The sequence below is a fragment of the Xenopus tropicalis genome, chromosome 6, assembly GCF_000004195.4.
Source record: "Xenopus tropicalis strain Nigerian chromosome 6, UCB_Xtro_10.0, whole genome shotgun sequence".
NCBI lineage: Eukaryota > Metazoa > Chordata > Amphibia > Anura > Pipidae > Xenopus > Xenopus tropicalis.
In genome coordinates this window covers 27,928,332-27,945,895 of record NC_030682.2, presented here as the reverse complement: position 1 = coordinate 27,945,895, position 17,564 = coordinate 27,928,332, and the positions used below count along the sequence as shown (strand labels likewise).

General features: G+C 37.7%; 1 protein-coding gene across 1 annotated transcript in view; it reads left to right on the top strand.

Moving 5' to 3' along the window:
* The window catches only part of malrd1 (MAM and LDL receptor class A domain containing 1), a 229,223-nt gene that overhangs the window by 86,261 nt on the left and 125,398 nt on the right, over positions 1–17,564 (top strand). The window contains 2 exon segments of the mRNA NM_001310114.1: positions 1,994–2,170; positions 3,953–4,109. Of these exon segments, the coding sequence (NP_001297043.1) occupies positions 1,994–2,170; positions 3,953–4,109 (334 nt within the window).

Genomic DNA, 17,564 nt, shown 5'->3' with positions numbered 1-17,564 from the left:
GTTTTATTATTATGGGTACAAAACCAATTACCAAATAGGAACGTCGCACTTGTGATTTTTTTTTAATAACAGCTTACCGTATAATAAATCCCATTACCTGTATTTGGTATCACATGGGAACAGGGTAGAGAGAGATCATTTGTACATGACAGTTCTACAAATAATGAAAGAACTATATTTTTCTGACATAGGACTATTAGTTTTATTCAGTACCATACACTGGAATTTCATGGCTCAATGCTCTACAGAGCTTACAAACCAGTTTTTGATACACAAAGAAAAATATAATAAGGGGACATGGGAAAAGTCACAAAGAATTGACACGCTATAATAAATAACAGGATTGCATTTTGGTTTTGGGTTATTTAGGACAAAGGAGAGGTTGGAAATTTGAACCTGTAACCTGTGGGGAGATAACAGATTATGAGTGGGTTATACAGAAAGGTAACCGTGTAAACCACATGGAGCTATGTACTGATTGTGTGATCTGTAATAATTTGGCATATCTACCTATCATTACTGTGTACGAAGCAGCACATTTCTTAGTAATGAATCTCCAACAGAAACAACATCATTTAACCTTAAACTCTAAATTGCATATTTTAGGAAAGAGCAACTGTTTTTGCGCAAGTTAAGGGTTTCCAAAATATCCAGAGACAGTTATTCACTTTGGGAAAACAGCAAGCTGGGCTCATTCAAACAAATGTACCACCGTGCAGTTAGTCAGATCTTATCACAGGAGCCAGGCACAGAACATTTCATTCTTACATTCCAACCGATCCATTCTGCTAGAGCTTTTTGCCAGTAAAACTTGTTTAGCCTCTTTGGAATTTTATATTTAATTCCTGTTCTGTTGTAATTATTGTCTCATGTTCTGTAGCCCAATACAAGTGCAATTATTTTCATATAAAGCGAGAAATATTACTGGAGTTTAGCCGACAACAAGTCAGTTGTGTGGCATGGGGCCATAAGTGGACATCCATAAACTACATTGACTACATATTAAAGGAATGGTATTGCAGATGTCATAACTGCCCTCAGAATTATTATTGAAAGGGATGTGATTCTTGCTTTTACTGCATATTTTATATTTATTAATTACCTCTCTGCCTTCTCCTATTTATTGACCACTCTGACTCAAAAACAAATGCCTAAAATCTGTTGAAACCAATGCATAGCAACCTAACAGCAATCTGCATTCCAAAATATAGAACCCCAACTAAAAAATAAAAGAAATGCCTTAGAATGTCATTGTCTAGATCAGGGATCCCCAACCTTTTATACCTGTGAGCCACATTCAAATTTAAAAAGAGTTGGGGAGCAACACAAGCATGAAAAAAGTTCCTGGGGTTACCAATTAGGGCTGTTATTGGCTATTTGGTAGCCCTTGTGTGGACTGGCAGCCTACAGGAAGCTCTGTTTGGCAGTACACCTGTATGCAACCAAAACATGCTTCCAATCAGGAATACAAAAATAATCACCTGATTTGAGGCCACTGGGAGCAACTGGTTGGGGATCGCTGGTCTAGATTGTAGCACAAGTTAAGTAGAAAGTGATCTTTACCTTTAAAATAATAACCTATACTGTATATGGACTCCAACTGGTGGAACCTTTTGAACAAAAAAAGTCAACTTTCCAGACTTTTTATTTCGTATGTTTATCCATCACTTTACCTTTATTTAACTGATTTAAACTGAACCTAAGAGAGATTTTGGTATGAATCTAGATTATACCAAGATTCTAATATTTAAGAATCTATGACACTATTGAATCTTCAAGGAAGTTTTGATGTATCTTTGACTGGATTCTATGAAAGTAAAACTAATTCCACTTCAAGAAAAGAAATTGATTTAAGCTGAATGTGCAGCTGCATATGAGACCTATATTCCTCACATTCAAGAAACACAAAGCAATTGTATTTTTTCTCCTTGCACATAAATTATCTGTCAGTGCTGACATGCAAAGAATATACAACTGTGTTCTTTATTTTTAGGTACTTTGCCTACGTGGTCTCCTGCTCCTGTAGAAACCCCAACCGTGGCAACACTTCCTAGCCATAATTGTTCAGCAAATGAATATGTTTGCAGGTCAACGGGACAATGCATTCCGATAATAAAGATATGCGATTTTAAGGCAGACTGTCCAGATAACTCAGATGAAGCTAAATGTGGTAAGTTACATATGGAATTTATAGGGTAACTGCTGAAATTCTGAGCACTAACATAATGTGGCTTCATGCATTGCATACTAAGAACAGGATGCCTGTCTGTAAAGTTCTGTTGGGTAACTGCAGTGGAACATTCCAGCGCATGATATATCATCCTCAGTAGTTTTGCTTCTGTCTTTCCTGAAGGTTTCAGTGTCAAGACCATCATAGACCCTCTTCCTCGTAAAATATGTATCAGCAAATATACACCTAGGGGCTGATTTACTAAAATCTGTTTTTTCGTGGCCTTCAAAGTCATATAAATTCGAATTAAACTCAATCCTTTTTGTATTTATAAAATGTCACAAAAATGCTGTCATACGAAAACTTTGAGTTTATGTTCGAAAATCACAATTTTTTGAGCCGAAAGTATTGTTAAAACTCAAAAAATTCGAGTTTATACCAATGTTTGTTTCCATGAATCATTTTTATTTTTCCCAAACAGGAATTGCTCCAGCGGCCATTTTAGGAGCATTGGAAAACAATAATGTGTTTAAGCTTCACTTAAAACTGAGTGAAATAGAAAACAATAATAGGATTAATTTCCCGTTCAAAATGTGTGAAATAGAAAACAATGATGGGATTAACTTCCACTTAAAAATGTGTCAAGAACAGGCTGTCACTGACTATTCTATTCCTCTACTATTCTAAGCGGAACTCGACAGATCAAACCGGCCGAATTTAGTTTCACCAAAAACAACCTAACAAAACGTTACTAAACTACAAATTACGGAAGTTATTTTGAAAAACTCAAACTTTTCAGGGAAAATTTCAGAAAAACTCGAATTTTTTGAGAAACGATATCGAAGAAATTGAGTACTGGCAAAAACCCATTTATAAATCTCAAAAATATTGAAAATAGAAAAAAAATGACTTTTTCTCAAAATTGCTTAGAAAATGTGCCCCATAGTGTGAACTGTGTGTGGTTAAAATAAAGAATGGTACATCAGTATATAGACAGCATTCTGAAAAGAGTAAGGATGTTCCAACTCTAGTATTCTGCTCTGGATCTGAATTCCAGTACTTTTTGATGATTGGTAGAAGACATATAGTTTTCACATTAAACTCTTTTCTAATTTCTAATGATTCATTCCAAAATGTGTGTCAGACAGGAAAGTGAAATTTATCTGAAATGATTCCAAACAGTTAATGTAGCATGCCTGTAAAGCTGGGCAGTTAAAGATACACATTTTTGTCAAAAGTTGCCATAGACCTGTTGATTTGCTCATATTTCTTATTTTTCAATATATAACTGATATCCAGATTAGTGATGAGCGAATCTGCCCCATTTCTCCGAAAAATTCGCAAGACTGCTAAGAAATTTACAAAATGGTGAAAAATTTGCGAATCACATTGAAGTCAATCGATTACATTTTGTTACTCACTCCAAATGCATCAAAGTCAATAGGGGTTTTCCTCAACCCAAATACATTAAGGTCAATGGGCGTTTTTTTGCAGCAACATTTTCCTCTGCAAATTTTTTTTGCGCCAAATGTTTGCCACAGATTTGCGAGAAAATTCACCAATGGAGAAATACAGAATTTTGCTGTGAATTCATGCCTGGCCGAGACATTTGGTCATCACTAATCCAGATTAAGTATGGCACCCAGCACAATTTGTATGAAGGGCTCTTTACCCCAAATCCCTGAAAAATACTTTTTGTTCTTGCTCATTTTAGCAAATGTATTTATGAATACAAAAGTACGTGTTCATGTATTTTTCAAATGTATTTATTGCATTTCCCAGCTTCAGAATATTGTAGTTTTGAAAATGGAAGCATGTGCCAGTGGTTTCAGCCAAATTCATCTCTGCGCAGAGAGACTGTATTCCTATGGGACATTGGCAAAGGAAGCACAATCCATCCTGGAGAAGAAAATCACAGGCCTCTTAGGGACCATACCTTGTAAGTTTCCCTCATACAGTTACTCTACTTTTACTTATTCTGGAAAAGCTTTTGGTGAGTGAGATGTGTCATTTATTTACAAATTAACAAATGCATGATCTGGTAACTTCAAGCCAAAGGCAAGCTGGCTCTGTAGTAATAATAATAATAATAATAATAATAATAATAATCAAGGAGATCCTGATAGTCTCACTTTGGGCATGTATTGAAAGGGTCTCTACAGGAATTGCCATCAAAGTACAGCTCACCAGCCCATAAGGGAACACCCCCATATAACAGTTTCATAACAGTAACCCTCAGAGACAGAAGCAGAATAAACTTCACCAGAAACAAAGAAAGGAACATAATGTCCTGAAAGAGAAAAGAAGAGACTAACCCCCATATGTAATAAAAAGCACTATGTTTGCCCAAGAGCAGTCACCCATAGCAACCAACAAGATGTTTGCTTTTAAACAGGTGACTTGTAAATGCTAACTGCTGATTGGTTGCTACGGGTTACTGCTATATATACAAACCTTTGTTTGTCCCTGAGGAAGAGCACTGGTTGGAATTTTTTCAATAAAAACTCTTTTTCTTTTGTATCAAGTCTCTGTGTGTTCAGCACTCTTTCTATTATATATATATACATATACAGGTATATATTACGGAAAGGCCATCTCCCATAGACTCCATTGTAATCAAATAATGCACATTTTTAAAAATGATTTTATTTTTCTCTCTAATAATAAAAAAGTACCTTGTACTTGATCCTCACTAAGATATAATTAATCTTTATTGGACCCTAAACAATCCTGTTGGGTTTAATTACTGTTTAAATAATTTTATTAGCAGACATAGGGGCTGATTTACTTACCCACGAACGGGTCGAATGGAGTCCGATTGCGTTTTTTTCGTAATGATCGTAATTTTCCGCGAAAAGTTGCGCATTTTTCGTAGCGTTAAGTTTTAACGCTACGAAAAATGCGCAACTTTTCGCGTAAGTTTTAACGCTACGAAAAATGCGCAACTTTTTACGCAACTTTCGTAATGGATACGAAAAACTCGCGTTTTTACGCAAAAATCGTATTGGTAACGAAAAATTCATACAGAATCCGAAAAAATCGCAAAACATACGAAAAAGTCGCAAAATGTTCGTTTTCAAGTCGGAACTTTTCCAATTCGGGTCGGATTCGTGGGTTAGTAAATCAGCCCCATAAGGTAGGAGATCTGAATTACGGAAAGACCCCTTATCCGGAAAACCCCAGGTCCCAAGTATTCTGGATAACGGGTTCCATACTTGTATATATAAAAGAGAATAATGTACTGTGTTAAAATGAAGCAACTATAATTAAGTATAAATAAGTTCTGTGGAAAATCCAACTGGATTGCAGATAAGATGATATTAAGATTCTCCAGGTTTTTCAGGCAGCGGAATTATTACCACTTAAATGTTAATTACTTTTTTGTCTGTCAGCGAGTGAGGTTTAGAGAGCTGTTTACCTCAAATTTTCATTTAGTTTCATAAAGGTATCTCTCCCTGTTCTTGGCTTGCCGGCTGAATATGCAAATAAAATGCAGACTCAGGAAGATTTTATCAATCTGATTTACAATCTGCAGTTTTAATGTAAATCTTTATAAAAGAAAAAAAAAAGCAGACAATTTCTAACACTAATGGCAGCAGCAGAGAAGAGCGGGTTGGGGGGGCAGCAGAACACCTTCTGGTATTGGGGGCACTTTTCATTCCCCAGACGGTAGAAGTTCCACCACCCACAGCAATGTGCTAGCAAGAAAGAGAAAGATTGTCCATCTGTTTTAAATACCAGTTTAGTGGTATAAAGATTCCTAGCGATACAAAATCCGGTTCTGCTTGTTCAGTATTCAAAAGAAAGAGGAGAGAATAGAAAACAGCAAGATTTGAAATCCCATGTAATTAGCCATCCTGGATTTGAATTTACCTGGAGGCTGCGTAACTCACTGTAGGGAAGCCATTCTCCGTAATCTTGGCAGCGGTTCCAGAACGTGACTGTGGAGAAGAAAGTTTGTACAAACTTCCTTGTTAGTTTCGCAGTGTGGGGGTTTTACTTCTAATTGGACAATATTGTACATTCCACTGATGCTTTTTCCATTCTGATGGATAAAAACAAAATGTTGTGGTCCGAAATATTGGTATCCAAAGGGGTGAAAAATTCACATATACACCATCTGTCAATCAGACATCAGGGAAAACAATACTCAGCAATCATTCTGATCAAAGGAGAAGTTCACCTTTAAATGAACTTAGACTAATTATGAGCTGGTAATGTAGACATTGCTCTTCATTTTTTGGGGTGTTTTTTTTTCAGTTATTTAGGGGCCTATTTAAGATTGCTTGTGCTTTTTGGCACAAGCAAACTATAAGAAAACCCCTCAGTGAGTTTCCTAAGTGATGTAGGGCAAAAAAAAGCTCAGCAAATTCCATAATTTTACATTAATAGGCTTGTGGAAAGAGGAAAAACTTTAGCACCTACATAAATGCTGACAAAGTTTTTCTTCGTTCAAAAATTCCGTTTGAAGAAACTTATGAAGATTGCCAAGCTTTTTCTGCAAGAATCCCCATACAGGCATGGGATCCCTTAACCGAAACCCGTTATCCAGAAAGTTCTGAATTACGGAAAGGCCATCTTCCATAGACTCCATTATAAGCATATAATTCTAATTTTTAAAAATTATTTCCTTTTCTCTGTAATAATAAAACAGTACCTGTACTTGATCCCAACTAAGATATAATTACCCCTTATTGGGGGCAGAACAGCCCTATTGGGTTTATTTAATGGTTAAATGATTCCCTTTTCTCTGTAATAATAAAACAGTACCTGTACTTGATCCCAACTAAGATATAATTACCCCTTATTGGGGGCAGAACAGCCCTATTGGGTTTATTTAATGGTTAAATGATTCCCTTTTCTCTGTAATAATAAAACAGTACCTGTACTTGATCCCAACTAAGATATAATTACCCCTTATTGGGGGCAGAACAGCCCTATTGGGTTTATTTAATGGTTAAATGATTCCCTTTTCTCTGTAATAATAAAACAGTACCTGTACTTGATCCCAACTAAGATATAATTACCCCTTATTGGGGGCAGAACAGCCCTATTGGGTTTATTTAATGGTTAAATGATTCCCTTTTCTCTGTAATAATAAAACAGTACCTGTACTTGATCCCAACTAAGATATAATTAATCCCTATTGGAGGCAAAACAAACCTATTGGGTTTATTCAATATTTAAATGATTTTTAGCAGACTTAGGTTACGGAGATCCAAATTACAGAAAGATCCCTTATCCGGAAAACCCCAGGTTCTGAGCATTCTGGATAACAGGTCCCATAACTATATGATAATAGTAAACACGCACAGGGTTTCCTTAAATATTGCTTGTGTGAAAAGCATAAGCAGTCTTCAATAGGCCCCTCAGTATTCTGTTTTTAGGTCTCCAGTTTGGAATTTCAGCAGCTATTTGGTTACTAGGGTCTTATTTAGCCTAGTAACTAGGCAGTGGTTCAAATGAGAGACAGGAATATGAATAGGAGAGGGCCAAAGTATGAAGATAAGTAATAAAAATTAACAATAAGGTAGCAGTAGTTTTATTGGCTTCTTGGTCCAGTGAAAAGAGGTAGAAAGGGAAGGCAATTAATTAAAAAACTATTTTAAAAAAAGTTACTAGGAATATGACCTTCTATAACAGGGGTCCCCAAACTTTCTTACTTGTGAGCCACAGTCAAATGTAAAAAGACTTGGAGAGCAACACAAGCACCATAAAAGTTCATGGAGGAGCCAAATAAGGGCTGTAATTGGCTATTAGGCAGCCTCTATGCACACTATCAGCTTACAGGGGCTTTATTTGGTAGGAAATCTTGTTTTTATTCAACCAAAACTTGCCCCCAAGTCAGGAATTCAAAAATAACTCCCTGGTTTGGGGGCACTGAGAGCAACATCCAAGGGGTTGGTGAGCAACATGTTGCCCCCGAGCCACTGGTTGGGGATCACTGTTCTATAACATACTAAAAGTTGAAGGAGAACTTTGCCCATTCCCACACCTTGGGGAGAATTCACAAAAGTGGTGATATTGAGAAAAAATAAAAGTGGAGATAGATTTGTGGGATTTTCCACCTAATCCACAAACCTCTATCTCCACTTTTGTGAATTTGTCTTTTAAGCAGACAGTTTTCAGATTTTGTCATTTTCCCGACATTTTTTTTTTTTTTGAATCTGCCTTTAGCTCTTAGTAAATCTGTCGGTGCCATCAAACCCAGCCCCACATCTACATGAGCCTTGGAATAAGGATTTTACCAGCAGGATTTTGCATTTCATATGCCATTTCACTTTGGGGGCATTTCCTGAGGGGTAATTTTAGTTTGCACAGGGAAACTATACATCATTTTTTTCTATATTTCTGTGTAATTCCACTTCTGTAACAAGATTTAAGGGTCTAAATACCTTCTTCTCTAGCCCCTACTCATTACTGGGCAGCAGCAATCCAGCCCGGGGGGAGGGGAGCGAGTAGAGCAGGAACTGACTGCCTGTGACATCGCTAAGCCCCGCCCACTCTATGCACACTCACTGCACTTTAAGTAGCTCTGCTGAAGTCTATCAGGGCCAGGGCCCCAGCCACATACTGAAGAGTGAAGAGTCTAAACCGGAAGCGGCATAAGGTCTGGGTAGGGCACAGTTTTCAAGCAGTTATGGACATAATTGAACCCAAAGGTATTAAAATAAAAGCACTTACTTCCATTTTACATTATTTTACATGGTTTAGTGCATTGTTAAAATTTATGGTATATGTCCCCTTTAAAGGGCATGTCAACCCCAAAAATAATTTTTTGCATAATGAAAGAAAACATAATTCTAAGCAACTTTCCAATATGAAAAAATTAAAAATTTGTAGCCCTTTAAACGTTATTTGTAAATGTAATTGCTATTGAAAGCGGCATTTGCTGAACTCCTGGTTGTTACATTTTAAACAATGTTGCAAAGGTCAGTCTCCTCCAGCGAGTCAGGTCTGTCAGGCTGCTGCCTTGTGTTACACTGTTTCACCAGTCTGAGCCCCCAGGGCAGGGAATAGAAAGGGACAGGCAAACACTGCTTGTAATAGCAATTATATATACAAATAACTCACAAACCATTACAAACTTGTAATAAATGTATATTGCAAAGCTGCTTAGAATTTTGGTTTCTTTTATTTGGCAAAAAATTATATTTTGAGTTGCCTTGTCCTTTAAAGAGGGGGCACTGCTGCTAAAACTAAAGTTTTGCCTGGGAGGCTTTAATTTTCCTTTAAATAAAAAAGAATATATTCACTCAAAATGTTATTATTGCCCCATTCATTAAGCTGAAACTAGCATAACAGTGCAAATGTGAGGTAAAAACTTTTTTATATAAAACATATCAATTCAACTTTTTGTTTAATCAGTGTTTTACTTGTTTATAAAATGTCAATGAGGCTTTTTGCCCCCCCGCCCCCGGGGCTCACTTATCAACTTTCTCAGAGAATGTTGATAAATGGAGGATTCATTCTCCCTACTTATTAAACAGTCCCCCTAGTTATATAGGTCTTGAGCAAACAGCAGGCTTCTCAGTTAGGATACACCAACTGCCACTATGTAGCAAATAAAAAACATCCTATAAGTGGGAGGAGGTAGGATAGCCTAGGGGTAGGGAGACCGCCCTGTGACGACGGGGTTGCAGGTTCAATTCCCTCCTCCGGGGTCCGCCTCGTGACTGCCCTGGGCACGGTCACATAACCTTCCAACGTAAGGATATCAGCCTTTAGAAATAGGCTGGTGGAGCGATGTCCAGATTTTTTTTTCAGTGGCTGCATTTACATTTTCCACAAATCCTCTCTTTGCATTTTCAAGGGAATTGTGCTGTCTATGGCAGCTGGAAGCAACTGTCACAGGAAAAATCCGTTTCTTATCACTGGCAATAAGAAGCCAATTGATAGGTGAGCTGAGCTGCAGCACAGGGACAATGTGCAAGTGCATTTTAGGGTTATTTTTGGGAATTTGATTAGGATATATGGATATAATAATAGAACAGAATCTACACTGGGGAGCTGATAGGAGAGTAATGGAGATATTCCCTGAGCCGTATAATAGTGCCCAGATGGTATGTAATACAGGCGATATCCTGTGAGTGCTATCTGTTATCCCCTGCTGGTATATGGTACAGGAGATTCACCCTACTTCTATGCATTATCAGTAACTCTTCAGCCAGAATATAGTTCAGCAGGGGGTACGCTAACCATTTAGCTGTTTTGTCTAGACAACGGCCCCAGTATTGAGTATGTTGCAGACTACACTGATTCCCAAGCAGCCACGGCTCATGTATCTAAATGGATTACTAATGAACTCTGAGCAGCGAATTGCCTTTGCATCTTTATACAAAATGAATAATAAAGGGGTCAGGTTCCATTTGCCAAAACACTGTCCAGTCAGGGGTCGCAACACAAACTGGGCAAATGTTAAATACATTTATTCCCATTCATTCCTAATAGTGCAGGGCAGCCCTGGGTATTGCAGGGTTAAACTGAGAGCAAATTAAACACATGTCTCAACCCTTTCTCCTTGTAGATTGTAAGCTCTTTTGGGCAGGGCTCTCTTCACCTCCTGTATTGGTTATTGGTTGCTTTATGTTTACGTTGCTCTGTATGTCCAATGTATGTAACCCACCTATTGTACAGCGCTGCACAGTTCAGGAGCCTGGATGTGTTTGCAAGGCAGCAATACTAACCGCCGCCCCACCGTGCTGCCCATACCTTACACCTTGTTTAGAAGTTCCTATTGTAAGCTGTACAGACATAGGGATTACCATTATTAATATAGTCAAAATAGTGGGTGGTTCACATTACATCAGATTTCTGCTATATAATGGCAAAAAAATGTGTTTAAATGTTTCTGTGTAGGAAAACATTTCAGCTGGTCACGCAAGGACTGGCTTTCATTAAGCTTTACACCATGGCCACATACTGCAGCTCAACTTACTGGTCTTTTTCTATTCACTCCTACTTAGAGTGTAGCTGCTGTTTTGTTGCTTGTCCTATAAACACCGTTAGACTGTAAGCTCTTTGCAGCCACATTATTTTAATCTTTTTAACACTGCAAATCATCCCTGCCTACCCTGTGACGCTACACAGCTTATACATAAATACGATATTGTTTTAGTTGGCAACAACGATACAGCAGCTGGTGGAACACCTAGGGGTGCTGGGGATCCTATACATTTGCTAAATAGATGATAATTTTCAGAAGTATAGAAGGTATGGGACACTAAAAGGACCAATATTTCTAGGTACATCACTGTATAGCACACCAACGATTGCTTGCCGTAAAAGGAGACGTATTGGATAAATAGAAAAAACCCTAATTTTGTAAGCAATTATGAATAATATATGGTGCTGGTTTCACTTTGGGCTAAAATTGAATACAGTCTGTAAAAATGGCCCCTTTATTGGAGCTCCCTATAGATCCTATCATGTCTCTGATGAAGGTTTCAAATGAAGGGTGGGCGTGTCCCTGCCAAAAACACAGTAGAAGGGGGATAGCCAATCACAGCCTTGCACTCACACAAGCAAAGACAGGCTTCAGTTCCCTATCAGGTCAGTCATAAGTTTTACATGATATGTCTCCTTTAATAGGTAAAGTTACATGAAAACATGAGGCATTCAAAGCAGCTGTCTCCAGCAAATTGATTAAATTATAGCAATACTGTATCACTTCCAAGCAAAAGCTTCTCCAAGATGTTCAGTCTTTCAAAAGTACTTCAAAACCCATCTTTTCATGGGAGTGTAAATCCTTTAAATTAAATTACCTGCCGTATAATTCCAATTCAGAGCAGCTCCCTACTCAGGTATGAGTGTAACCACTAATTTAGCTCCTTTCCACTGGCTACGAAGCAAAGCAATTTCACCCCAGCCTATAACTCATGAAAGATAATGATATTTCTCCCGCCATGCTAAATGCCTCCCTTATTATCCATTTTAGCATCTGTAGCTATTTACAAGTTTCTTGTCAACTGCAAAACATGAATGAAATTATTTTCTGCTTAGTAAATTATGGTCTGTATCAGTTACACCTATAATTTTAGAACTCTTGCTGATATCACTGAACGGTAAACATCACTCAAACACGGGCGCTGTTCAACTAAACCAAAAAGCCGCCCAAAAATACATATAAAGGTATAGGACCCATTTTCCACAATGCTCGGGGCCAAGGGTATTCCGGATAAGGGGTCTTTCTGTAATTTAGATCTCCATCCCTACTAAAAAATCAATAAAACATGAATTAAACCCAATAGGAGTGTTTTGCATCCAATAAGGGGTAATTATATCTTAGTTGGGATCAAGTACAGGTACTGTTTTATTATTACAGAGAAAAGGGAATCATTTAACCATTAAATAAACCCAATAGGGCTGTTCTGCCCCCAATAAGGGGTAATTATATCTTAGTTGGGATCAGTTACAAGGTACTGTTTTATTATTACAGAGAAAAGGGAATCATTTAACCATTAAATAAACCCAATAGGGCTGTTCTGCCCCCAATAAGGGGTAATTATATCTTAGTTGGGATCAAGTACAGGTACTGTTTTATTATTACAGAGAAAAGGGAATAATTTAACCATTAAATAAACCCAATAGGGCTGTTCTGCCCCCAATAAGGGGTAATTATATCTTAGTTGGGATCAAGTACAGGTACTGTTTTATTATTACAGAGAAAAGGGAATCATTTAACCATTAAATAAACCCAATAGGGCTGTTCTGCCCCAATAAGGGGTAATTATATCTTAGTTGGGATCAAGTACAGGTACTGTTTTATTATTACAGAGAAAAGGGAATAATTTAACCATGAAATAAACCCAATAGGGCTGTTCTGCCCCCAATAAGGGGTAATTATATCTTAGTTGGGATCAAGTACAGGTACTGTTTTATTATTACAGAGAAAAGGGAATCATTTAACCATTAAATAAACCCAATAGGGCTGTTCTGCCCCCAATAAGGGGTAATTATATCTTACTGTTTTATTAATACAGAGAAAAGGGAATCAGTTTTAAAATTATGAATTATTTGATTAAAATGGAGTTTATGGAAGACAGGCTTTCTGTAATTTGGAGCTTTCTGGATAATGGGTTTCCGGATAAGGGATCCCATACCTGTATAAAGGAAATGTTAACCCTCAAAACAAATTGTTTAGACTGCTCTTCTGAGCACTTTTGCAATTTACATTAATTATGTTTTTTCTCTAGTTCTCAAGTAGTTTTTAGGCTTTTACAGTGCAATGGAAACATTTGCTGTGTTAGAATTGCACCACGCATTTTGTCTCATTCAGTGACTTCATTAAGTGTGGCTATAAGTGGTCATTTGCTCAGTCTCTCACTCACCATGCACACAGGTTAGACTAACGTTACAGTACCCCAATGGCCAACTAATTACCACAAAACTCACACTGGCAATTAAAGATGCCAAGCGCTTTAGTAGTAAAAGGGTCTAAGTAATTGAAACACTCTCTTCCCATCAGCAGTCAAATGGTTGATCATACCACATGCAGACGGCTAGAGTTGGCCATACAGGTTAAGATCTGCTCGGTTAGCGAGGTCACTAAACAGTGGATCTTCTCCTGAGAAAAGCAGATCTTTTTCCAATGAATGAGCATGGAAGCCGTTGAACCAAGGACTGCATCAACGAGCTGATGCGACCCCTGAACCAATAGGAAAATCAAATCTGGTGATTGACACCTGCCCAATTTACGTCCAGATATCGATCGGGGAGGCCTGTTGGGTGGCCCCATACCCTGGCCGGCAAAAGCCTTGAATTGGCAGCTTATATGTATGGCACCTTAAGGCACGCAATTAAACTCTTTCCGGCTATGGGTTCTTTTAGAGCAGCAAGGACAAAACTTTTTACAAAACATATATTTAATTCTATAAATGGTATAACATACGTGCATAAATACAAACACAAGGTGTTACAAAAGAACCAATCACAAAATAACCACCACAGACAGTTCATAAAATAAGTAAAACCTATACTCATACCCAAAAATATAGAATCTAGAAGTTCTTGGGGGTTGCACTTCCTGCCTTAGTCAGATGGTACCCTAGTGGTTCTAATAAATGAGATAAGCTCTTTGTTGTGCCTGTGTGTGGGACTCCTATAAGTGGGTCACTGTGAGGTTGGCCTTACATATAGGCAATATCCAGCACCAGCAGGGGACAGTGTATTCATTTTCATGTAGCAAGGTTTTATATTAAGCACACTGGTCACAGAGAATTGGATAGATACAGATGCAGAAGAAACAAAAACATCTCCAGTGACAAAGACACTTAAACTGTTCCATACTCAATAAGAGTGTCAATTCAAACAACCCAGAATGAAAAACAAAATGAGAAGAGAATAGTCACAAACAGACACAACTAGACAGTATTGCAGCTGATTAGGCTTGTTCCCTGTATTTGTATTACCCCAGTTGACCAGACATAGATAACTAGTGATGAGCGAATCTGTCCCGTTTCGCCATAAAAGTCGCGAAACAACAAGAAAATTCACGAAATGCAAAAAATTCGTGAAACGCACCCGCGCTTTTTTGCCACGACCGCTCCCAATTTTGATGCGACCATGCCCATTTTGATGCGATCACGCCCTTTTTGATGTGCTAATTGTACAGTAAAATTGCAAATAATTTGAAAATGCCCTCAGATATCCTTCAATGTCTATAATCATTCAGCAGTTTACATGTGTAAAAGCAAAGTGTTGCTATTATGTTCTGTTTGATAAACATTGCAGTGGTATCAAGCAGTGAGAGCAGAATCTAAGGGGCTGATTTACTAAGACACGAATTCGAATCCGAATTGGAAAAATTCCGATTGGAAAACGAACATTTTGCGACTTTTTGTATTTTTTGCGATTTTTTCGGCGCCTTTACGACTTTTCGGAAATTATCGCGACTTTTTCGTTACCAATACGCGCGAAAAAACGCGAGTTTTTCGTAGCCATTCCGAAAGTTGCGCATAATCTGGCGATTTTTTCGTAGCGTTAAAACTTGCGCGAAAAGTTGCGCCTTTTTCGTTGCGTTAAAACTTAAAAGGTGCAACGTTTTGCGCAAGTTTTAACGCTACGGAAAAATCGGAACTTTTTGCGCAAGTTTTAACGCTACGAAAAATCGCCAGATTTTGCGAAACTTTTGGAATGGCTACGAAAAACTCGCGTTTTTTCGCACAAATCGTATTAGTAACGAAAAAGTCGCGATAATTTTCCGAAAAAATCGCAAAATACCGATCATTACGAAAAAAAACGCAATCGGACGCATTCGGCCCGTTCGTGGGTTAGTAAATGTGCCCCTAAGAGTAACATTTCCAAAATATTAAGAATATGATATTTCTGTTTCTAGGATGAGTTTACTGTGTTATAAGAGACAAAAGAGTAAAATGTACTAAACTGGGACCAGCTCATTTCTTTCGAAAGACTCAGAGGGTTAGAGCATGAAATATCATTTAGATTCTAGGGATTAACAACTACCAAAAGTGTCTAATGAACAAGCGATATGTCTACATTGTCATGTATTTATTCGTTGACATGTCTATAATGGATTCAGCCAATAGAAACAAAACTGCCAATATAAACATCACTTCATTAATTTGAAGAAACTCCATTAATGAAGACACTTCTGTAAATCATTTGCAGCCTGTAAACATCAATTTCTATTTAAAGGCAAATTAGTTCCAAAGAACACAAAATATTTAATGCAGTGATCCCCAACCAGTGGCTCGGGGGCAACATGTTGCTCACCAACCTCTTGGATGTTGCTCTCAGTGCCCCCAAACCAGGTAGTTATTTTTGAATTCCTGACTTGGGGGCAAGTTTAGGTTGAATAAAAACAAGATTTCCTACCAAATAAAGCCCCTGTAAGCTGACGGTGTGCACAGAGGCTGCCTAATAGCCAATCACAGCCCCTGTTTGGCTCCTCCATGAACTTTTATGGTGCTTGTGTTGGTCTCCAAGTCTTTTTACATTTGACTTTGGCTCACGAGTAAGAAAGGTTGGGGACCCCTGGTTTAATGTAATAACAGAAAATTAATCTCTATTGTTTTGGTCTTCATGCTAAGATTATAACCTCTTTTCAATGCACAGTTCCAGTAAAGCCCCTGGGTGAAGACATGGCATGAATGTAATATGGCCATTCGTGTGCATGAAATTGGCCTCACATGACTTCAATAGGACTGTGGTCAAAACAGTCCTTATCTCCCCTTTTCTTACTTAGAGAACATAGAAACACAAAATGACAGTGCCCCAAGTTCACTTTCATGTGGGAGAGGCCACAGCTTTATTTAAGTATTTTCATAAATAAGAAGTGATCCGGCTAAGATGTTACACAATAACATTTTGAATGTGTTGAATAACAATTAAGAAAACACGTATAACATTATCTATACAAAACAATGTTAAAGTTTTAGGCATACAATTAGGTCCTTAGAAATAGACACACAATGCAAGTAAATGGAAGTCATTTACAGACTTTAACCGGTCACACATGGGTACGTAAGGCATCTAGTTCAAAATACTGTATATATCTCACTTTAGCCAGGGATTGGCTAACACTGGCCTGTAGCCTATAGCCATTGAAATAAAAATATATGGTTTTTGTTACTAGCAACTACTCATCTTGCCAAGAAGCACCTGCCCACATCTAAAGCTGTGAGAAACTAAACTAGCCTACCTACTGACCATCACCAAATCCACTATGGATAGGAAGGCAGAGATCTGCTTGTCTTTCTTCTCTATTACTGGCCCCTTGCTAGTCTACAACTGCCCAATAAACAAAGGCCTCCATTTACTAAACTGTGTTAGACAGTGATAATGACTTGCTAGAAAACAGGCCCAGAGCAGGTTTTGGAAAGTGCAAACATTTCTGTCATTGTGGATTTTCTGGTGCCCACATATATAATAACTTATTATTGCATGCACGCTACAAAAGCAGTTTCACAGGGTTTACTAAAAGCTCAAAAAAAAGTCTCCAATATCTATTTCCCCAGGAGAATGTTGTTATGTGAAAAAAACACCAAAAATTGTATAGTTGGAGAGATGTGATATATGATTTTTATCACAAGAAGCATAAATTAGTGACTCCACTGAGTAATTACTATTTTTACTTTTACTTCATTGAAAGTAATGTGAAAATAATTGATTAGTAATATTACTTCACTGGACATAACCGCATTTAATAATACAGTCATAAACTTCTAATAACTGCTATTTTATATAAACAATTAATTTGTGTGGTCATTTTTAGTGATTATTCCGATGGGCTAAATCGCCCAAAAACTTGCACCTTGCAAAAAATAACACTGAAATTGGATGCTGTGCTTGTCGGCGTAACACAAGAGGCCTCATTCTTTAAGCCCCTGTGCACAAGTGCAAGAGCACTAAGGGGTGAGCCACATAACGCTCA